The sequence below is a fragment of the Thermobia domestica genome, chromosome 11 (genome assembly GCF_964235325.1).
Source record: "Thermobia domestica chromosome 11, izTheDome1.hap1.1, whole genome shotgun sequence".
Taxonomy (NCBI): Eukaryota; Metazoa; Arthropoda; class Insecta; order Zygentoma; family Lepismatidae; genus Thermobia; species Thermobia domestica.
Genome location: NC_137464.1, coordinates 13688020 through 13712035, shown reverse-complemented (window position 1 = coordinate 13712035; position 24016 = coordinate 13688020). Strand labels below are relative to the sequence as shown.

General features: G+C 37.4%; 1 protein-coding gene and 2 non-coding genes across 3 annotated transcripts in view; 1 reads left to right on the top strand and 2 right to left on the bottom strand.

Moving 5' to 3' along the window:
* The window catches only part of LOC145664837 (uncharacterized), a 101319-nt gene that overhangs the window by 68124 nt on the left and 9179 nt on the right, over nt 1-24016 (bottom strand). Inside the window, exons 4-6 of the mRNA XM_081731842.1 lie at nt 16347-17983; nt 5636-5761; nt 4359-4513 (exon numbers count right to left, since the gene is read on the bottom strand). Of these exons, the coding sequence (XP_081587968.1) occupies nt 4359-4513; nt 5636-5761; nt 16347-17983 (1918 nt within the window). The remainder of the gene's footprint in view (nt 1-4358; nt 4514-5635; nt 5762-16346; nt 17984-24016) is intronic.
* TRNAM-CAU (transfer RNA methionine (anticodon CAU)) lies at nt 20555-20627 on the bottom strand. Its single transcript has one exon. It is a non-coding gene; the product is annotated as a tRNA-Met (tRNA).
* On the top strand, nt 21528-21600 carry TRNAK-CUU (transfer RNA lysine (anticodon CUU)). The gene has a single exon. It is a non-coding gene; the product is annotated as a tRNA-Lys (tRNA).

The following is a 24016-nucleotide window of genomic DNA, read 5'->3' as shown; positions in this document are numbered from 1 at the left end:
AAATATTGGTTTTAAAAGATATTAATACAGTATGTTAAACTTGCAGTTAAACAGAATTTACCAAGAATTGTGCTATATATTTTAAATTATGCCTTATTTTTTTTAAAAAAAAAATATGCCTTATCATGATTTTAAAATTAATTTCTTCTGGATCCTTAGACAACCACAACCATGTTCAAGATACCAACCGTATGTCTAAATTGCTATTATGCTTTTTATGCTTTTGGGTTGCTCTAATAACACTGTTGCCACACTTGGTACAATTGTACCAAATGCAGCCCTTTTTGTCATTCAACGGCCCGTTGGTACCACGCTGGCATTTTCAGCCCCTTTTGCGAAAAGGTTGGTACGATTCTACTCAATTCAGCACCATTTAACATATACTTGTCACATTTTCAAAAGTGTCAGTAAGACTTTTCCTACATCTCACGTTACTCATACTGTGTGTTGGACTCTTAAAAAAAATGCTGTTGAATATTCATTCTGTGACGTTGCACTGCATAACGCTTCAAACTATACCGGGAAACAAATTACGCTAAATCAGTTCAGCCATTGTGACCTAAAATTAATAATATTGTGTTGTGATGTTTTTCAGGGAAGATTCTAGGATCCTGGACCGGTTTTACATTGTTTACAAATGTCAATTTATTAACCTTCTTTGGTCATGAAATAAGCCTGAATAAAGTGCAATAATTTATATTTTAATATTTTATTATGACATAGTTTACACACTAACTCGGAGCAGTGTTAAATTCAGACATTTTCACCCGGGGGGAATGTGAACTCCTAGGGGGACAGGATCTTTTTTTGTATTTTTGCAAGAAAGCAGCATATTTAACAATTCTATTCACATGCACATCTTACCTAATATTGAGACTACTTGCTGATAAATATTCAATGTGAGATTATAATTTTTAAAAAATCGTTTAATTTTACCTAAAACATTAAATAAAGGCTGGCAAAAGTATTTTAGACTAAACTTTAACTGCTATTTACAGTAGCTATTTTTGTTACTATTTCCTATATTCAGTAGTTACTGTTTGTTACTAATTTAGAAGTTTTTAAAAAAGATCTAAAATAACACAAATATTTTTTTTGTCCTAAAACAAACATACATAAGAATATCTTAACAAAATATTATTATTCTTTCTCACACTTCTGATTTTAAATAAAGCATATTAGCCTTGGTTTCTTCATTGCATACACATCAATAGCTTAGAGTACGAAATCTTCAGTAGGATTAGTGGCGTGTCGTGGAAAATCAGCGCTTGTGGCGAGAGTATACGACGGCAGCCCATACATGTGAGTGAGGTCGACAGATCAGCCGCGAAAGGTGAGAAAATTTTAAAAAGTAAACCTGCTTTTCCTTGATTTCGAGCACTTTTTTTTTTTTTTTTTACTTTTTTCCCTTTCATTTTATATATGTGCACATGCCCACATGTGCATATGTGTTTCATTCCTCCCTTTTTTCTTTCCTTCTTTTCTTTTTCCCTCCCGAATTTTGCGTCCCTTACTTCGGCGCCCGGAGCCATTGCCCCGCTTTCCCCTCCCCCATGGCACGGCACTGAGCAGGATCTTCGTCACCTTCAATCCCAATCTTTCACTTATATACTACTATTATATTGATAAATTCTATATAAATCTCTAACCAAAGAGGGATAACTGTTTCTCCCTGATCCCTCTGAATCTCACCCTTTAATTGAGTTATTTTTAGTTAAAGAAAGGTGTGTTTACTTTAAGAATCGTAAAACACATTTACGTCTGTTACTTCCGATGCGAGAAGTGGGATTTAGGCGCTCTATTTCAAATAATGCAAGAACTGTACATTTTCAAGAACTGAAGTCTGCTGACATCAGAGATCATATGAAGGGTAAGGGGGAAAAAGAAGGAATGTCACAAAATTACATTTTTGAGAAAACGGCATTTTAATATTGGAAATCACGTACAAAGAATAGGGTTATTAAATCTTTCGTCCCTTTTCACATGGATATTTCTACATCTACGCGTGCATGGCATATACAATCAAATAGTACCAAGAGTCCCCAACAGATAGGACAAAGCACGCGGTAAAGCACATGCATGGACATTCCTTGTTTTTTCCCCTTACCCTTCATATGGAATGATCGAAAGATCTTCCCTATCTTTCCTTTCCTATCTCAATTTGTGCTAGTGCTACCTACTAATTTATAATATAGGGCGAGAGTATAGTACCTACTAAAATACAAACCTTTCCTCAACAGTTGATAATATCGTGTTCTGCCAAACTCGGTCATAGCGTTAAGAAATACAGATCTTATTGACTATTTTGGTATTCTATCTTAGATGTTACATGTTTAATATTTATATAGAATGGGTTTGCGTCATTTATATGAATATTGAGAGATCGGATTTCGTCTGCACGTGCACGGAAAGAAATGCAAATAATTGGGTAAAGTAATTTCTACATTTTGTGACTGAAATTTTGAGAGTTTCTCCGGGGGGGAGGGTTAAATTTCTTCGAGGGGGAGATTCCCCCGGGCTACCCCCTGAACTCATCCCTGACTCGGAGATGATTGATTTGTTCCTCGTTTTATGTCTTTTTTTGCATAATACCGTTTTGGTTTATTGGTCACTTTGAAACAGAGGCGCGTTTGGTTTCCTTACAGTACATACCGAAAATGATAACTGTTTCTCCTTTTAATTTCCGGCCTATGTTATACTTCCTACGTGAGAGAAAAGTTTTATCTACTTCCATCAGTGGTACCCACCCCACTTATGTCCATGACGCACCCCCCTATTATCTATCCGTAGGTGGTCTTATATGAAAAAATCTTTTCGATTAATTTTTACACACCCTCAAACATATTTATATAGATTTTTAACCCCCCAAATATTCCAATGACTCAGTTTGGGTCATAGCCCACCTCTGGGCACCCCTGGAACTTCCATGGTTGTTCGAGGTCCTATTTGGATGTTTCTAAAAATATTTTTTTTAAGGCCACTTTCTTGATTTGGACTCTTGGAAGAGGGAGGGAGTGTTCTAGAACTTTACCTCTTTTAGTTTCTTGTTATAGAACCATGTATTACACTGGTATAAAAATAATGAATTCAGCCCTTTTTGTTTCAATTTGGTACTATTTTTCAGCCCTCTCCAGAGCTAGGACTGTGGCAACACTGTCTAATAATCACTTTCTCTCCCACCAATTTATACATTATCATTAAGCATATGATATAAGACCTTGAACTTGCTTCTTCTATCCCTAATCAAATTGCTTACAGCATAAACTCTAGAATTATTTCATCCCACTTTCACATTTCTTCTTTGGTAATATTAGAAAATCCTAGTGAACTATTCCTGTCTAAAGGGTGACTAGCTAGGGTGGCCAAATTTAGAGAATAATAATATAAACGGGACACTCGAGATACTAGCACAATTTGATAATGCACTTAGGTATAATTATTGATTGTTACGTCGTTACTCATGCCACTGAATAAGTTTTTATTTATTTTACCTTATTTCAATTTTAATTTTCACATTTTTTAACATTTAGCAGAAACCAACAGGGGTGTAGTGGAACCGGAGCGGAGCAAAACTTTTGAGGAAGGAACGACACTCCAGTACAGAATCGAAAAAAAAAAAAAAAATCCGCTCTTTTATTTGAGGAAAAATGAAGTAAAAAATAAAAAAAATACTTTAAACTTAGACTAGAAGTGTTCAAAGTTATATTTATGATCATAAATAAACATTCATAATTTGATTTCAGTTTTGTATTTATGCTTAAATTGTGTTTTTGGTTTTCTTATCTCACGTTAAGCACTCTGCCACAGATGAATTTGACACTATAATTACACTGAGAAAAAAAGGACTAGGATTTCCGTGTGGATACATCGTATTTACAAGGGTGCGCTCCTTAAGTAATGTAATTTCATGTATAAAAGTACAGCAGGTGGGAACACCATGCCAAGTCTGGAGTTCGGCGGCTGGATTTCATGTTAAAAACATCTGTCCTCTTTTTCCTTCTCACAGAATGATATGACGTGTTATTACTCTCGTAATATAGGGAGTCATAGATTTAGAAAGAACCAAGGGGGGGGGGACAGTCGTAGGAAGGTGGTAACAACATTATATACGCAAGTTACCACCGTCGGAATGGGTATGGCGTTAATTCTAGATTTGAAATAGCGGTCCCACAATACAAAATTTTCGCTGGCCGGTGGTGTAGATCGTACTATGGCTGACCCAACATTACTTAATGTGGTGACGCGCGTAGCCTGGTAAAAACAGCATTTACATGCCGACTGGATTATGCATTTTTCTCCGTATACTGATTAAAAGACTTAATTTATAAGATACCATACATAAAAAGAATATTTGATACCTTTGAATGCAGTGTTTTCTTCTGTCTCAGTTTCTGGAACCAGCAACACATTATCAGAAGGATTTAAGCTGTAACGAAGGTTGCTATCCTCACTTGAATACACCAACGAAATTGTATGATTAGCGTCTTCATATCTGCTGCCACCAGTTCCCAACCTACATATGACAAAAAAAAAAAAAAAAAAAAGTGTATTATATATATGTGTACTAGCTGAAATGCCCGTTCTTCGCACGGAGAGAATAGTTTTTATGAGATATATTTGAATCCCCCCTCCTTAGGTCTTTTATTTCAATAAAAGTGTAATGATAAAAATACGCCAATACGTACTTTTAACATAAATATTGAGAAACCTTACCCTCACAGAATACGCTTTGAATCATATTGATTTGATTTAAAAAACGGAGCTTGAACTATCTTCCAAAAATCATTTCAAACGGGTCAGACGTTTTCCCGACCAGGAAAACTATGAATTCCACACAAATTTCAATCATTTTTAACATTTTATTTTCCACCTCCCCCAACCCACCAAATGGACACTGATGGGTTTACAACGTAAACAGCATTAGGAGCGTCAATCATTTCAGCGGCCCTGAAAACTATGGATTCGATAATAATATCGATCATTTTCAATTTTATTACATGTCACAATTTCACTACCCCAGGGTGCTAATGCGGCTGAACTTAAACTTAAATGGCATGTAGAGTGTAATTCTTTATCTAAGCGACTATAAAAACCGGTATTGAATTCAGAATTCAGAATTCACTCGTACCGTTCCCAAGATATATTGGTCCAAAAATTTCCGATTTCGGGAGATTTAAGGAGCCATATCTCGGGGACCGTAAGTCATAGAGAGATGATATTTTGCGAATTTTTCAATTTTGAGCATATGTCTTCGTAAAACAACATATCGTAGAACGTTCTAGCAGACCTCTTAAACAAAATATTTGGAAAAAGTTTAGTACTCAAGGAAATTATAGGGTCTAAGTGAATATCGTAGATATATTACAAGAATTGTTCATTCAGTGGCGTATTTAAGGGGGGCTTCTAGGCTTAAGTCCTCCCCAAAATTTTACTTACTATAGTAAAGTGAATGAAATATCTTGCGGAATTTTCACATTTCCAGGCAAAACCCCCCGAAACAAAATCGTAAATAGACCACTGGTTCATCTAGTTGAAGAGAGCCAGTAAGTACAAGGTGCTTATGCTGTATCTTTTGTTTAATGAACTTTTGATTTCCGAAGCAGATTTCATTGTCTTCTTTCTATTCTGTACTTACTTAATTTCTCCATCTTTCGTCAGGTCTTCCAAGTGAGTGCTGCCATCTGGTAAATATCTTCTCACAAAGATTTTCAAATATAAAACGTGAGTTGGAATAGGATTATCCATTGTGTATGCTTTGTACCTTTTAAAAAAGGAAAAAAGTGTTAACATTTTATATTTTTATTTCAATTATAAATGTTCGTAAAAACAGAACATTAATTAGGGACGCGATGGCTCAGTGGTAGAGCGTTCACCTCTGGCGCTTGGGGTCACGGGTAGTGCTCTCAAACGGGTCGGGTTGACCCAACCCCACCCGAGTCGGGTCGGGTCAGCTCGGGTCGGGTTACGGGTCGGGTCGGGTCAGGTCAGCTCGGGTCGGGTCAGACGGGTCAGCTCGGGTCGGGTTGTCGGGTCGGGTTGTCGGGTCGGGTCAGTCGGGTCAGCTCGGGTCGGGTTATCGGGTCGGGTTGTCGGGTCGGGTCAGTCCGGTCAGCTCGGGTCGGGTTGTCGGGTCGGGTTATTCGGGTCGGGTTGTCGGATCGGGTCAATCGGGTCAACTCGGGTCGGGTTATCGGGTCGGGTCAGTCGGGTCGGGTCGGGTCAGACGGGTCAGCTCGGGTCGGGTTGTCGGGTCGGGTCAGTCGGGTCAGCTCGGGTCGGGTCACTCGGGTCGGGTTGTCGGGTCGGGTCAGTCGGGTCAGCTCGGGTCGGGTTATCGGGTCGGGTTGTCGGGTCGGGTCAGTCGGGTCAGCTCGGGTCGGGTTGTCGGGTCGGGTTATTCGGGTCGGGTTGTCGGGTCGGGTCAATCGGGTCAACTCGGGTCGGGTTATCGGGTCGGGTCAGTCGGGTCGGGTTATCGGGTCGGGTCAGTCGGGTCGGGTTGTCGGGTCGGGTCAGTTTACTTTGGTCAACTAATTTTAGGTTGAGCTTAAACTCGGCTGGAGTCGAAAACTGCTGTTTTACACTACGTGCGTAATTAAAAATAGCAATTTTCAATTGATTTTATAGAAGCCATAAATGTATTTTGAACACTTGCAGCTAGTGTTTTTATGGTAAATGCTTATTTTTGTACTTGTGTGTATTTTAATTTTTAAATGTGGAAGATTGATTTTACCAATCGACTGTAATATTAACATCTAGCCAATATGGAGTCTGGATTTAGAACAAAACTAGAAGTTGTTTAAGCAAGGCAAAAAGAAAGATTGGATATGGACGACCAAGCCCAAGCAGGGCAGCGGTAGCTCAGTGGTAGAGAATTCATCTCTGGTGCATGGTGTCCATGGTTCGATCCCAGCTTGTGTTAAGTAGGCTTTGTGGTGGAGAAACGCCGTGTAGTGGGTTTTCTCGGGGTTCTCCTGTTTCCTCCCACTTTCTTCATTCCACCATTTCATTCATTTCTCATGGTCACCATATCCCTTAGCCTCGAAGCAGAATCAAGGGACCTTAAACTCAGGGGTGTAGCTAAGGGGGGGCCATCGGGTCCAGGCCCCCCAAATGGTTTCCTGCCCCCCCCCCAAATGACCAGCTTTAAAAACATCATAGTAAAATTATCTCGCTTTCTTCATTTAAAAGTAACAAAATTATTGACAATAATATACGGTAAAATAGTATGGAGAAATATTGTTTTTCCATACCGATCGAAAAATAGGATACATTTTTGTGACAGCAGATTACACAATTTACTGCGATTTATATTTGACAGTTTAAAGACAAACATTTTAACAAGATATTATAAATACAGCCATAAAACAAAGGTACTAAACTGATTTGTAAGTACATTATATTTTTATATGCTTTAACAAGTATTTTAAAAGACAGAGAATGGAAAATTTGGTGAGAAACAATGTTTTTATTCAGTTTGGATTTCATTCGCTCTCTTTTATTTCTACTCAGTGTAATAAAATAATTGTTTTTTTTTTTAGTCACGAATAATAAATAAATATTTTTGTCAGGAAACTATAAAGAAATTAAGTGAAATTTAAAGAAAATCAATCTTGTGTACATAGGTTCTGTATACAAGGTCTTAAATTTAAATAAAAAGGTAATCAAGAAAAGTTTTGTTGCTTTTTCACCCACCACCTTCGAACATCGATACGTCACCTAACCTGCAAGATCAAAAATAGTCCCCATCAACATCGACGACCTTCTGAAAACGTTCCTGAAGGCCATGGAATTCATCGCGGTAGAAGTTGGTGGGCCGTGAAACGAAGAAGGTATCAGGTGCATTTTGGACTTTTACTAGGGATTTGAATTGGCGGCCTCTAAGGTGATTGTCCAAAGAATGGAACAGGTAATAATCGGACGGTGCAATACCCGGGGAATATAGTGGTTGCAATATTGTTTCCCATCCAAGGCGGAGAATGGTGTCCTGAGTCATCCTAGCCACGTGGGACTTAGCGTTGTCCCGTAAACGAGAACACATTTGCAATTCAGAAGTGATGGCTCCAGAGTTTTGAGTTTTTGTTGAGCACAGCTCAACTGCTGACACTACACAGTTGCATTGATACTCTGACCAGCTGATAGCAGTTCCCGATGCACGATGCACCAAACACACAGAAGGACCTTCTTCTGGTACAGTGCTGGTTTCGGCTGTTTTGAAATCGGTTCATGGGATGCTAACCAATGATGACGGCGCCGTGGAGCTTCGTATAGGACCCACTTTTTATCACATGTCAACGCCCTGTCCAGAAATGGCTCCGAAACAGTAAATAAACCCATGCAACTGCCGCGTTGCCTTCTGGCCCGGAGTCAAAACATGTGAGACCCAACTTGTAGTGCTTCCCAACTTAATGGATGTGCTGCCGAATGGTTTCTCCACACACTGAATTGTAGTCCCAGTTCCTCTTTGTACGTACATGTGTTGGTCTTCTGGCATGTGGTGTTTTCGGGTGTTTGGTCATCGTCCTTAAACTTGTTAAACCATTGCTGCACTGTCCGCGTCGTCACGACACCCTCAACAAAGGCTTGGCATATTTTCTGTCCCGCTACAGCGGCGTTTGACCTCCATTTGAACTCGTTCAGCATACATGCTCTTATGACGCTCTGTGGATGTCCCATGTTCCCTCTGTCTTTACGCAAGTTCACTGTGTATCTGAATTGCCACAACCAGGTAGTATGTTGGATATACCCACACCAACAACTGACGTTCGCCTTATCTCCACTCGCATTCAACTCACGGTGTGAGGTCCAATTGAACACAGACCTCCACGAAAAGGGACAGAACTTTCTGGTTATTTTTATAGTTATGCACAAAAGTATAGCGTTTGGTCCCGGGCAGTAGTTCTTGATTAAGCATAATAAAAACTATCTTGAATATAATTTATGGATAATAATAATAATAATAATAATAATAATAATAATAATAATAATAATAATAATAATAATAATAAATAAGATAAAATAGTGTTTTTAGTTTTCCAGAAGGAAACCAAAATTTTCCTTTCTTTTAGGCCTGAAAAACACTAGCAGCAACACATTTTTTGCTTTGTACATTGTAGCTGCTCCCCCTCAAAAACGACGGGCCCTTCCTACACGAACCTGCTGGCTACACCCCTGCTTAAAGTGAATATTTCATTTTATTTCACCAAGCCCAAGGACATCGATACAAGAACAAGATAAAGATTGGATATGCAAGACGAATTGCATAGTAATCTTGCTCTTGGCCTTGTTTTGGTGATCACCAAGTAGCGATGAGCGTATTTTCTAGCTTTCCGTATAGTATGAAATACCATAATCAAAATCACACTTGGTCTTCATTTGTACCGATGAGGTGAGCATTCTTGGCTCTTGTATAGCATGAAAGATCACCAAGACTACGAAATGCAGGACCAAGACTAGACTGCAAGACAAAGAATAAGACGCAGTATTGATGACCAAGACCTAGGGAGCGAATTGTTTGAATTTCATTTGTTTGGCTGAAAGTGATGAAATAAAATTAGTACTTTATAATTAAATATCAACCTGTATTTTTAAATTCATATTATGTATCTTCTTACGTGCAACTATATATACTGTAAAATACGTTTTAATTACCGAGAAAGAAAAAGTGGTACGGGTCCCGGAATCATAAGAACCTATTTTGGAATGAAAGTTGAAGGGTTGGAAAAAATCACAGGTGTTCTCCTGTTTCCTCAACCCTTATCATTGTAGTTAAACGATTTCCTTTTGTCTCCGCCAAGAGACTCTTGCTACTGCCTTCCGAGAAGACGCCCTGCCGTCCCAGCAGGTGAGAACACTGACCTTGAAGAAAAATTTCGTCACATAGAACTAAAGAAAAAAATAAAATAAAAATAAATAAATAAATAAAATAAAAATAAAAATAAATTTCTCCCACATCGGACATTGGTATCAGTTATAAAAAGAAATAACCAAACCTCAAAAGTGCCAAATATTCATTAAGATGCATATACAAATCCCCGCTTGATCTAGCTAGTGGTTAACGTGTAAGACTTCGGTACACGTGGTCCGGGTTCAATTCCCAATGGGAGTGCATTTTGGTGTTCACCCAGTGTTGTGACCATAGTGCTCTAAAACGGATCGGGTTGAGTCAGCTCGGGTCGGGTTACGGGTCGGGTCGGGTCAGGTCAACTCGGGTCGGGTTGTCGGGTCGGGTCAGTCGGGTCGGGTCAGTCGGGTCGGGTTATCGGGTCGGGTCACTCGGGTCGAGTCAGTCGGGTCAGGTCGGGTCGGGTTGTCGGGTCGGGTTATTCGGGTCGGGTCAATCGGGTCAACTCAGGTCGGGTTATCGGGTCGGGTCACTCGGGTCGGGTCAATCGGGTCAGATCGGGTCGGGTTGTCGGGTCGGGTCAATCAGGTCGGATCACGGGTCGGGTTGTCGGGTCGGGTCGGGTCATCGGGTCGGGTCAGTCAATTCGGGTCACGGGTCGGGTCGGGTCGGTCTTCAACCCGACCCGACCCGACCCGTTGAGAGCACTAGGGGTTCAATCCAAGCCCCCGCCAAGTGAACTTTGTGGTAGACATTCACTTTGTGCGTGGATTTTTTCGGGGTCCTCCGTTTCCTCCTACTTTCTTCATTCCACCATTTCATTCATTACCCATAATCACCGTCTCCTTTAGCCTAGCCGGCATAACCGTGGGACGTAAAACTCAAAAATTTCATATTTTCGGAATTTCATTTTAAGGTAGGGATTCCCACAGGCGGGTTTTAGGACTCGGATTGCCTCCATAAGTTTTTTTTTTTAAGGGGAGAGGGGAGATTTTTCATTGAAAATGGCACGATCAAACTTTAATTATACCATAATTACACTTTTAACAACGCTATCTTTAATACAATTTAGTCTACAATACAAGTTACCCACAGGCGGATCTAGAAGGTAAAAACGGGGGGCAACCAGAACCCAAACTATAATAGGGATATCATGAGTTTACTACGAACTTTCAAAAATTTATAAATACCTTCAACTATTATTGACAGTTAAAAAATCTGGGAGCTAGGCCTCATGGCCTCGTGCTAGATCCGCCTCTGAACTTATCTTGGTTTTATCACATTACATTGAATTAATTTTCAGAAATCGCGGTTAAGTACTGTACTTGGAGGGAAGTACGGACATCGCTGAATGATGATATTGTATTTAATTAGGCCTATGCATTATTTTCAGATTATATATATATATATATATTTTTTTTTTTTTACTAGATTTTCTGAAATATTGCATTGTACTGAAATAATCTTTAAGAACATGTCATAAAACTAGTTGTAACTTGATTTGATTGATATTTAAGAAGTTTACCAAAAAACCTTGTACTAGTTGTTTTACCAAAAACTCTTTTACTTATTTACTCTGTGTATATCCGTTTGAGAAACACAAACTCTCAAGTAGTTCTTAATGGATCACCATCAATTTTAGCCAGGGTGTAGAAGGTGAAACATTGGGGATTAAGTTCGTTAATGAAGGCAATCTATCAAGTTGATCCCAAGATATGGACAATCAAAAATCGGTTCCCCATTTATTCGTATGGAAGTAATTATGAATATCATCCTTACCTGATAGACTACCCGCAGTGTTGTTCAGATTAGCGGGTTAGTATAATGTTCAGGATGTAAAAAATACTATTGTGTGCATGCAGGGCCGGCTCTACCATATGAGCAATACGTGTATTTGCACAGGACGGCAAAACCTGTCATAACTATTTTATTTAAAATAAATATTTCCCGTTGGAAACAGACTTCATGATGATGGTACTTAAATTTACTAAGCTGACCTTCTATTTGAACACTCCGTTCATAAATCATGTTTAGGTCGCATTAGTTTAAGGTCACATGGACAGTGGTAAATCAAATGGTCAAACAAATCCCAGCATGAATTGCTTGATTGTTGTAAAATACAAGAACTCAATTCTCGAACAGTAGCGAAAGAACATATGTTCCACTTAGTTATCACAATTTTGATATGAAAACTAGTCTTTGTCACAAAGAAATTCCTTATCATTGAAGGTGGAAACATTTTTTTTTTCTTTTTTTAATTTCTTAACATATGCAGAAGGAAAATCAAGAAATGATGATAAAAGAGCTAGTTGCACTGGAATTGCAAACTGATATATTGGGGATTGAAGCTCGATATTGAATTCTATAAAAAGGACTACCATCTTTCCTCTGCAGTTTATTGCTTTATCTTTCACTAATATAATGGATTATTATTTAAAGAAAAAGAAAACACAACGAGATTGAGGCCTTTCTGAAATTTGTTTGTTTAGGCCTTTCTGAGTGCGACTGTTTCCCCTTCCCTTCGATGTCCATGAGGGGGTAGCATATTTAAAATCGTGGCTTTTAAAGATTTGTTCTTTCTGAAGAGAGAAGGGCGGCAAATAATGTCATTGTACGGGCAGCAAATCGCCTCTGGCCGGCCCTATGTCTGTGAAATACAATGCTAAAATGAAACTAAATAGCTTTCTACTCGATAAATCTATGAGTGGAGAATGGAATATTGAAATTCAAAAATTCAAACTTCAATTTCCACATTGTATGCACTGTGACTAACCAAACTTTTTGACGTGGTGTAGCTACACTGACACTTCCACTTATATTTGTCCTTTGTCAACGGCGATGTTATGCGGGACAAGATGATCAGTTTAAAGTGAGGTCTGAACCATTGTAATATGATCGATGCTTTCCGACTTTTATTTATTTACTTATTATTTTTGAATCAACAGATCATACCTCAGTTTGTTGAGCATCTGAGTTTTTTTCATTCCGCGTTTTTACCCTTACACATACGTGAATAGTGACCCACACATATAACATTAAGAGCAGCTTAAAACATGCATGCTCTTTAATGGGACTGCTCGAACATATTGTGGGTTTTCGCCTTACAATCAATATTACCGAACGTTTGAGACCACTTGACTTCACAAACCGATAGGAATCGAACCGAGTTCTGGTACACCATAGATACTCGCTCCAGTCATTAGATTAGGAAGGAAGGCATGAAAATAAGTGTTACAAATAGAATAGATGAAAAACAACAGTACATAAAACAAACGGAACCACAGAGAATGAAGGAAAACGAAGTAGAGCAGATTAATAGTTTTTGGTGTAGTCCCAGAAGATAGTATACAATAGTGTAACGGGCTTTACTATTCAGGGGAACTGTTATTTTTAATGCATTATTACGAATATTTGGTGCATAGGGATGTCTCGAAAATGTGCTGTACAAGTGATTTTTTCGGCTCTATTGGAAGAGCCGTGTCTCGACTCGAATTTTTTCAGGAAAATCCTGTCTCGACTCATCTCGTGCGCATCCCTACTGATGCATCATCCCTATATCATTATTGTATTATCTATTTTCTGTCTATATATTAAAATTCTAGGTTTATATATTTGCGGTCAAATAAAGTTTATATTTTTTGTGTCCAATTCCTTTTTACAATGAGATCTCGGAATCCACAAGCTTTAGAAAGATGCTGTTTTCACTGGTCAATTTCAAACTTTGTGTAGAGCTGCCAGTACTCATTCAAAATTAAATAAAAAAACTGCCGTTATTGTTCTAATCAATATTTTATGGGTCATTTTGAGCCCATAAGATTAGTATTGTCGCTAGGTCGAAGCAAAGGTTCATATCCTTTTGTTAGACAACCAGTAGAGGAGCTGTGTAGAGCAGGTTGAGAGATATTGCAGGCACTTTGCTTACATCTGAAAAGGAAAACCTATTGCATGTTAACAACCTCAAAGGCTTCAAGAGCCACAATGAGGCATACTCAGACGGATACGGATTTATAAGGGGAAAAGTCCATTTGACATCGTCTGTCACATCTCCAAGTTTGACACAAACTCAACACAACATATATACATTAACAGCTACGTTTACATCTTTGTTTATAGCAATTCTCTCCCTTTGTGAGTAGTTCTGTCCTTCACTTATGTGTGTAAACAGGCATGCACGGACACAGCGAGGAAGTGGAAAAGAGATCCATGATCATATCAGAATGATGCTCTGAGTAGACAGCGCAGGTTCACCTAGTTTATATTAATACATTATTCTTCTTACTTACGGGAAATGGCGCTTCCACTATTTCCATTGATGGAACGCTCCTGGTATGCGCTCCGACTATTCGTGTTAGTCACGAGACGAGACGAGAAATAAAGCTTATAGACGTCTCGACTGATCTCGATTCTCGTAGAACTCTTTCTGTGAGGGGAGACTGGAAAGTTCATGAAATCACCAAGAAGAAATTTACCTGGAAGAACCATTTTAATACACAATTCAACGTATTCCCCCCGAAGCTCAATACACTTTTCACAACGATGTTGAAGCATTTCTAACCCTTGCAAATAGAAGGTCTTGTCATGTTGTGCAAACCAGCTCTCCACCTCCGCAATGAGTGCCTCATCGGATGTAAAATATTTCCCTTTGAGATGTTTTTTTGGGATGTGGGAAGAGGTGATAGTCGGAGGGGACCTATCAGGTGAGTAGGGTGGGTGAAATACGCAGGTGAAGCCCAGATCCACCAGCAATTGCATGGTTTGATAAGCCTTGTGGAAGAGTGCATTGTCCTGGAGAAACTGAACACCACTGCTCACTTTTCCCCGGCGTTTTTTCTTAAGAGCCTGCTTGAGCTCAACCAAATGGTTGGAATAAACCCCAGCATTGATTGTTTCACTCTTTTTAAGATATTTGATAAGGATGGCACCGTCCTTATCCCAAAACACCGATGCAAGCACTTTTCTAGCTGATCTTTGGCTTCGGAACTTCTTCGGTCGGCCACTCCATGGATTGTTGTTTAGTCTCTGGATCATAGTAGTGCAGCCATGTTTCATCTTCTGTCACCAGACTGCGCAAGGACTCCCCAGGGTTTTGAAACTTTGGCGAAATTTCCTGTGACATCTGCACTCGTGCTCTCTTCTGGTCAGCATTCAAGCATTTTGGGATCCATTTGTCACTGATCTTCCGCATGTCCAAATGTTCTACTATTATGGAACCCACACGCTTACGCGATATCATCACACACGCAGCAATGTTTTTGATCGATATGCGCCTATCCTTCATGATTATGTCATGCACTTTGTCAATGTTTTCCGTTGTCACCGCACTTGAAGGCCTGGCTGAGCGAGGTTCATCTTCAGTCTCACGATGACCAGTCTTAAAACGCCTCACAAACTTCGCTACTGTTTTATATCCAGGAGCGTGTTCCCCCAAAGTATCCTGCAAAGTTTTATGAATTTCCATAGAGGATTTGTCTTGCACCACAAAAAAACTTGATGACACTTTAAAGGTTATTCTTCTTGAATTTCCTTAGATCCTCCGCCATATCTTCTTACAGAACCTGCAACAAAAGAAATAACAATGATAAAATGATCATATACGGTGTGAGAGGTTCACAATATATGACCTTTGTAATGACTATAATGATATGTTTAAATTTTTATTTCTTCTTGGTAATTTCATGAATTTTCCAGCCCCCCCCCCTCGTAGTTTCGTTTTTTCCAGCTTTCCTTGTTTCGTTTTGTAAATTTAAGCCCATACAATTTATCAGAGTTTTTCTGCGTCACGAGAGGTCCATCAAGTGTGTGATATAACAACATTTACACTACATTTGTTACTAGAGTATATTGTGTAATGATTTGTGTATCTTAAAACGTTGATAAATGCTCTTCATTGTGTTCGCACAATTATTCTATTAATTTATACTTTGTATACTGTGAATCATGTAACACCAAAGCGGTTTTTGAGTTCTAAGACTTGGATGAACTAGTGTTGCTCATTAATGTTGGAGTAGTGAAATTTCTAGTCTTGTCTCGATTTTAAAAAGGTACCGTATTTCTCATTTCGTCTCGAGTGGGCACCACTAGCCCGACAAAAATGATTTGATCGTTGGCTGAGCTGAAATTATAACTAAATATTTCGTAACAAAACATAACATTATCAAATACGGAAGGCAATAGCTAGAAATGTTTTATTCTTAATCAATTGATGCAAACAGATGCTAATACAATGTCGTGTTAGTTTATAATTTCCTGCAATTTCAGCATCTCAGACTTCAAGTCATTGCTGTCGACCTATACCGATTAGCTATCACGCATGGTTTTTATAATGTGTACTGTCCCAGTTCGATATAGAGTTGCGTTCTGAGTCAATAGGGAGTTACTTGATTTATAATCTAGCGATCTTGGTGTAGCAAATAAACTATAAGTAATATCGATATTAATATTAAAAATTTTAATATTAATTAAATTAAACCATTATATTAATAATATTAAACCATATACTTACCAATGATCACTGAATCGAAGACAGTGTGCAGTATCCGGCATATCGAGACCAACATTTGGAGACAAATTGTGAACGTTGCAACTCAACTCAGATCTGCTTTGCAAAATTTTATGTTTTCCTTCTCTGTACATTTTCCTTTTATCTGGATTTTCGGCGATTATTCCTCCATGCAGTTTTACGCTATCAGTATACTCCATTGTTGGAATGCTTCTTCCATTCATAATTTTTATATTTGATTCCATTGTTTCCTGGAAGTTCTGGATGGAATTGATCGTTGCGACGATTTGTTGTTGTTTTGATTCAGTGATTATATTTTTTGTGGAAGCGTCATTATGTGGGAAGGTGAAATGTTGATGAATATTATTAACAGATGTCGCTGGTGCCTCAGTCACAGCGCTTGAAAGTATTTGTTCGACTTTTACGGGACTACCCAGCCTTTCATTGTAGCCAACACCCTTCTTCTGAAATATTACACTCTTTTCTTCTTCAGATAAAAGTTTTCCTAAATGCTCTGGTTTAGTTGTGGTTACTGGTGGACTTGTCATTTCTACAAAAGTTTTATCTGATTGGTAATCTTTTTCGATATACCCCACAGAATGCTGTTTCTTGTCTGGCATAATGTGTTGTACGCTGAACGTTGTGTTTGAGGCATTCAAAGAATCAAATGGAAACATATTGGGGTCACTTGTTGTTGACGATGTAGTTGAATTATAATTTTCTAATTTAATTTCATTTGGTACATCAATAAATTTGAAATTACTAAACATATTATTTCGCATTGGATTTTTATTTGAACTTTCATTTTGTTGAAAAGTTGAATTTTCATTTCTATGTTTCAAAGAGGTATTATTTGGTATTGGATGCTTACTTAACTGAAATATGCTTGATTCGGGCTGCAAATTGTCGCCATTTGTAGGAAATTCTGCAGATCGTGGTTTACGTATATTTTTAGCTTCATAAGTGTCATCAACTGACAATTTTTTCTCGATATTTAAAGAAGGCTGTTTGTCTTTTGATGGAAGAATTTGATTCATAATTCCTTTGTGATCGCGAAGCTTTTTATAAAGATTTGCGACATTATTTTTATGATCACTTAACTCAGACGGTAATTTATTATTCGTGTCCTTTTTCAGAGATAACAAAATAGAATTAAGCTCATTATTTTCATGGTCATACTGTTTATCTCCAATTCCTTGAGGATTATAGTCTAAATTATAATCCCTTAGATTTTCTGGGAATGGTTCCTCGTTCCACAATACTTCTTCGTTCTCAAGAGCACTGGTGCCTTCGATACCCTCATCATTATAGAAAATCGTATGTTCTTCGGCATTATCGAATGCGAAAGGATAATAAAAATCATTGACAGGTTCTGATTTTAACAATTGTTCAGAATTTGTCGTATCTATTTTTGGTTCTGTCTCTGTGCTTAATTGTTTGTCGGTTAAAATAGTTGATTTGTCGTTACGCGTAACAGAGGTAAAGGTCGGTTCATTGGTGGTTTCAGATGTCCACAATTGTGATGAGGAAATCAATTTACTTGTACTTTCAGAAGAAATTGTGGTTGATGTTTCACCTTGTTTCTTGTTTTCCTGAGGAAGCATTTCACTTTTATATTGTGGACAGGAACAACAAAATCCCTAGAAGAAGAAGAAAAAAGTAGATGAAGTATTGTCCATGAGACGAGATGAAACAGAATTTTCGTAACGAGATACATCCCATAAAAACAAATTATACTTCACTGACGTATTTAAGGGGGCTTCCGGGCTTGAGCCCCCCCCACGAAATTATATTTATTATTTTAAAGTAAATGAAATATCTTGGATAATTTTCATATTTCCAGGAATAAAATTTGCAAAGCCCCCCGAAACAAAATCGTAAATACGCCACTGTTATACTTCATCATTATTATTACTGTGGAGCACCGAACGTTGCTGATAATGAAAATGACTTATTTCGGGGAATATGGGCAATTAAGCCAAAAGGTGGTTAAACAAGGGGCGAGTAAGAGTCCACTATATTATTATTATTATTTTGTATTGAAGGAATACTTCAAATGCATTTTATGTAGGCGCGCACCCAGAAGTTTATGTTGGGGGGTCCGAAGTTTGTTTTTTTTTTGGGGGGGTCCACCAGTATAGTGAAACTGCTGTTATTCTACAGTCGATAAAACGATAAGCAATATCAAAGTACTGCCACTATATACTCAGCAAAAATAATACAACCTTTTTTATTTTAAAGGAAAAGAAACAGTACAAATGTAGCGTAAGATAAAATGTTTAAGGTAGCATATCAACAATTTCTCTTCTATTCTAAAGGAACTAAGTTTTCTTAACAAAGTGTAGTACTGACTGTCGAGCTACGAAGTTTGGAGGAGGGGGGAGGTCAGACCCGGTGGACCACTTCCATGGTGTGCCCTTGATTTTATATAACCATGAAGATAGTTTTAAATGTGAATTTCTAAACGCCTTTAAATAAACCGATTGAAAGGCTTAGGAAATTGTTATTCGTTGAGAAAGAAAAATATTAGTTGGAATGCTACGTCATACATAGCAAGAATAGGTCGTATACAACGGCGCCGATTTCTCTGTAACTTTGGAGGGGGGGGGCATTCTTAAAAAATACATACAACAATACATATAACAATAAAAAATACATATTCATAAAAATACATGGGACCCACATGAGCTTTGGGGGGGGGCGGGCCCCTCGCCCCTCAGGATCGGCACCCTTGGTCGTATACAGATAATAATAGATGTATTATTTGAGAAGTAAAATACTTGTATCTGTTGAACCTCCGTATCAGGTAGATCTGTACCCGGAAACTGCATTTCGGACAGGAAAGTCCGACTGTTACTACTTTTAAAAATTAAGTTGAAAATTGATACTTAGTCTTCCATAGGTAGTATTTTTTTTGGACAATGTTTAGCAGAAGGGGTCCAGCTCTTTTCTCTAAAAAAAAATGTTACAATTTAGGTAGTTTCTCTTCACATTATAGGTAGTTGAGGTTAGTTTAGGCTACTTTATGTTAGGTTATATTAGTGTAGGGATTCAGCATAATTATCGAAAAAAATCATAGAATTTCGCTTATTTCTATTAATATTAGGTTAGTTTAGGTTAGTTCAGGTTAGTATAAGTTAGTTTAGGTTAGGTTATGTTAGGTCTAAGTACTTACACCTTCCATTTCTCCCGTAAATTTGAATTTTTTTTACGTCCTTCTGGACGCCGTCTGCTAAACATTTACCTTTTTTCTTTCGTTTTACCTTAACTTCTAGGAAGGCTGTACCCATTGGCACTGAGTTTTCCCAATTCCATTGCTGGCACTATTGACAATGGAGTTATCTGTGTGCGCGCACCTATCTATGTGTATATACATGTAGGTAATATCACTGCTTTATCCAATCTCGTCGATTTCAGGAAAGGATCTATACGGAACTCTATAGGGAGAGTATATTTCATCACCTTCATGCTACACCTATACCCAAAAATTTGGAGGGAATTCTAGAAGTTGGGGTGGGGGTAGAATTCTCTTTCTCTAACATACTGCATAAATGACTGGCCAATAAATCCTAAAGCCTTATTGTTGCACGGTCACAAGTGTGCTAAGTTCAGAAAACATCTCCAACAATACTCTACAACAAAATTAATCCTACAACTTCCAATTATTTACGTTTGAAAGCTATTGTTTAGCTTTGGGGGGCCAGTTTTTTCACTTTTTTTTTTTTTTTTTTTTTTTGCGATATTCTATTCCGATTCGTTCGGTTTATGGTTTCATACGTTAAATTATGATCCATAGTAGTGGTGGTAGTAGTAGTAGTAGTAGCAACAGCAGCAGTAGTAGTAGTAGGAAGGGTTAGAAGCCATGTAGGGGTTCGTTGGGTTCCGTTCTCGACATGAAATGGGCAATCACTTCCACTTACCTTTACCTTTACTTTACTGCCTTGAAAAATTTTGTACGATATTTTCTCAACATTATCAACTCATTTCTTCCGTAAATAATCCTGTTTTTTCACTAATTTTGGCCCCTCATTTCTAAACAATTACCCATTTAAACTGTTCATTGACCAAATACTTCCTCGTAAACCAGGAAAAAGCAAAAACTATAAGCAACCTTTTTCTGAAAACAACAACGCAATGACGATTTAATTGTAAGAGCAATTATAACATTAAAATAAATTAGAACTTTCAAAAAAGCATAAAAAAAAAGTTCGTGCCCCGGGTGAGGATCGAACTCACGACCTTGAGATTATGAGACTCACGCGCTGCCTACTGCGCTACCGAGGCACCTACTTCAAATGCTCTATTTTTCAATATTTCAAGGAAAGTATATGCTTACATTTCAATAGCATCTCGATTTTTCCTTTGAAACAGAAAGAGAAAAGTTCTCCTTTCATAAATTTTATTGTTTTTATAGCATTCGAATTTTAAAATTACATATTGTATTTCTTTATAACTCTAACAAAATACAAAAGCTCAACATATTTAAATCACGATCAATAGTCAGTGTATTCTTAACTCAAATTACAGAGAAAATTCTCTGTGATCAAACATAGAGGGCTCTGTCTGTACATTAGGTTTTCATGTGTGCAGGAGTGCAGGAAAGAAAAAACACTCGATCTTATTTTGTCTGCTAAAGCTACGGCTAAAGCGCTACAGCGACAGACAATACAATGCGTGCACTAGGAAACACGTAATGTGGATCTGAATCTTCATTATATGTAGGCCTATATCAACACTTACAACTTTCCATTCATTTATACCTTACCTGACTATTTTAATTTATGAATAAAAGAAGTTGTTATCCGACTTCTAATTTAGGATGATGTTTGAACATTTAATTTTCATTTGAACTGAAAATGTGAGCTTCATGTATTAATAAATACCGTATATACTGTAGAGAACAGTGGGCATTAGCATAGAATGAAAATATTCCTATAGAAACATTTTACTCTGTGGCATTAGAGATGGCTTGATTATCAAAATCTGGAGCAAATAGACCTAGTAGTTATATTGAATTGATTATGTGTTATAATGAAATATCGAATGTTAAAATAAATATAAATACGGTATCTTCTATGCTTTGTGTACTTAAAAAATAACCCAATTACCTGCATGAAATTAATATTTGTTCAATCTTGGGTCTCTTACCGTGTCAGGTAATTTTACGACGCATTTCACACATCAGCCCGGCTAGCTCAGTCGGTAGAGCATGAGACTCTTAATCTCAGGGTCGTGGGTTCGAGCCCCACGCTGGGCGTAGCTTTTTGTCTCAAATACACGATTGTTAAGATGTTAGAAGCTCATAACGTAAGGCTAAATGAGGCAAATTGTTTTAGCTTTTGAAACCAGACACTTAGGACCAAGTTGCTATTGAGAATGTACACTCATGTCCAAAATTATTGTCGCATATCTATAAATATGTTGTTGTAGGAATATAATTTGATAACGAATTCGCCTGGTATTTCTTATAATGTTAGTATGTGTATAATCGGCGGAGACATGTATGTGGCAGATTTCATATCAAAAGAGCAGTAAATAATAACAATAAAACTTGTCCATTTAGCAATATTTTGTTTTATCATTCTAATTTTCGTATTTATAATTCTTTTCCTATGAAATTTACCAGAAATATACATTTCCCGATTATAAACATAGTATCAGTATTAAAAGTACCCTGTAAAATCACTACCAGATTATATTCTTACAAGACAGTTATAGATAAGCGACAATCATTTTGGACACGAGTGTACCTATGAATGATATAAGTTCTTACTATTTTAAACTGCCTGCATTCATAGATGTTTTCCTCAGAATCTCTATTTCTGAATTTTCCTATATTCCTTTAGGCCAGAACTCACTCGTGGCTATATGAATACCGGGAGATCCATGTTCGATTCCCAGTGGAAGCTCACATTTGGCTTGTAGTCAATTACATTAGAAGAGTAAACGGGATCATCCCTATCTTTATAGTAAACAAAAATAGCTATTATTATAATGCAGACCCTTTTTTAATCCTCAGAGATCGATACGAAAGTAATTTTCAAGACGACTGATACCTACGTTTCAGTAGTCACTAGGAGGATATGAATGCGTATCACTACTTCCTGTTCCCAAGGGCGTCGATTTTTCAGTAAATTGGGGGGGGGGGGCACTCAGACGCAGAAGGTATATATATGTGGATGTTAAGACAAATTGCATTCAAATTATGCCAAATATTGTATATTCATAAATACACTAGGGGGGCACATGAACTTTGGGGGGGAGGACCCCCAGGATCGGCGCCCTTGCCTGTTCCTGATAATTATAAGCAAAAATAAATATATATATATTAGCTAGAATATTTCAGTAAGGTATACTAATGCTAAAATGAATGAATGACTGTAGTGTGGAAATCAGTGTTCTTCCAGGTATATGTCAGAGGGAAAACAGCTCCCTATCTATCCCATAACTAGAGGTAAGCACGGACATGGATAACAAGAATTTTAATGATCGTTCTTCTAAACATTTAGGGCCTTATGCAGAGACGTTCTGACGCGTAATTAGTGCCATATTAAAGAGTTCGATTAACTATGTTTCCTGCAGTAGTCAGTCCTTTAGTATCACGCTAATCATACGTCAAAACGATTCTGCATAAGGCCCTTAATATTTACATCTTCTATTAAAGTGTGATTATTCATTCGGGGCAAAATAATCGTCAGAACAAAGTTGAGTTTCGTAAATTATTTTCTCCTTTTCTCTTCTATTAAACTTTATAATAAAAATGTGAACTACTAATTAGATTTTATGGGAGTTTGTGAGAGATGGCTTATTCTTCGTACTGGAGGGTCTCATTATTTCCATTTCACCTTTGTCTCACGAGCAAAGACACTTATATCTTAGGACAAACTCGCTATTTTATTTGTTTATTTTTATTAAACTTCTAAACTATGTTATGCATAAGTGTCGGAAGTCTTATCGAACGGCTATATCCGTGCGTCTGTCTGTCTATTGAGGGTTTCTCAACCTGGAGGTCGCAAAGAGAAGTATAATTAGAATCTATTTTAAAATATTTTTAAATATTATTTTGAATTTTGTTCTGGTAAGCATTAAAAAAATATATTTATACATACTGTTAAGAACAACAAAAACTAAATCTACTGAACATTTTCAACAGGGGCAGAGTTATTTAAAAATCAATTTAAATAAAAGAGGTACGATATGAAACTAATGAGAACTGCATATTGAAATACCAGAAAAATACAAATGCAACAAAATCTGCATATTGAAATACAATTAAAATTGAAAGCTAATTAGATACTTGAGAATGGTGTGATTTCACTAGTGTGGCAATGTCCGGTTCAATCTTTGTGACGCACATTATCAAGTCATTTAAAATACTTAATAACTTTTTAACAATTATCAAAGATTTTTTTAACCGAAATTAGAAATCGCTTTATTTTTTTCATATGACCCAAAATTAAGGGAGTTATGAAGTTTTAAAATTTTCAAACGACCTCTATTTTCAAACAGTATGACGGATCGGATTCGATATTTGTAATATGAATGAACTAACCAAATTTGGTTTCAATCCATTTAATTTTATGGAAGTTACTGTATCCATTATATACAAGAAATGGATTATTTTATTACAGAAATAGATGGATATCGTGAGATCTCCGCAATAGATATATTAA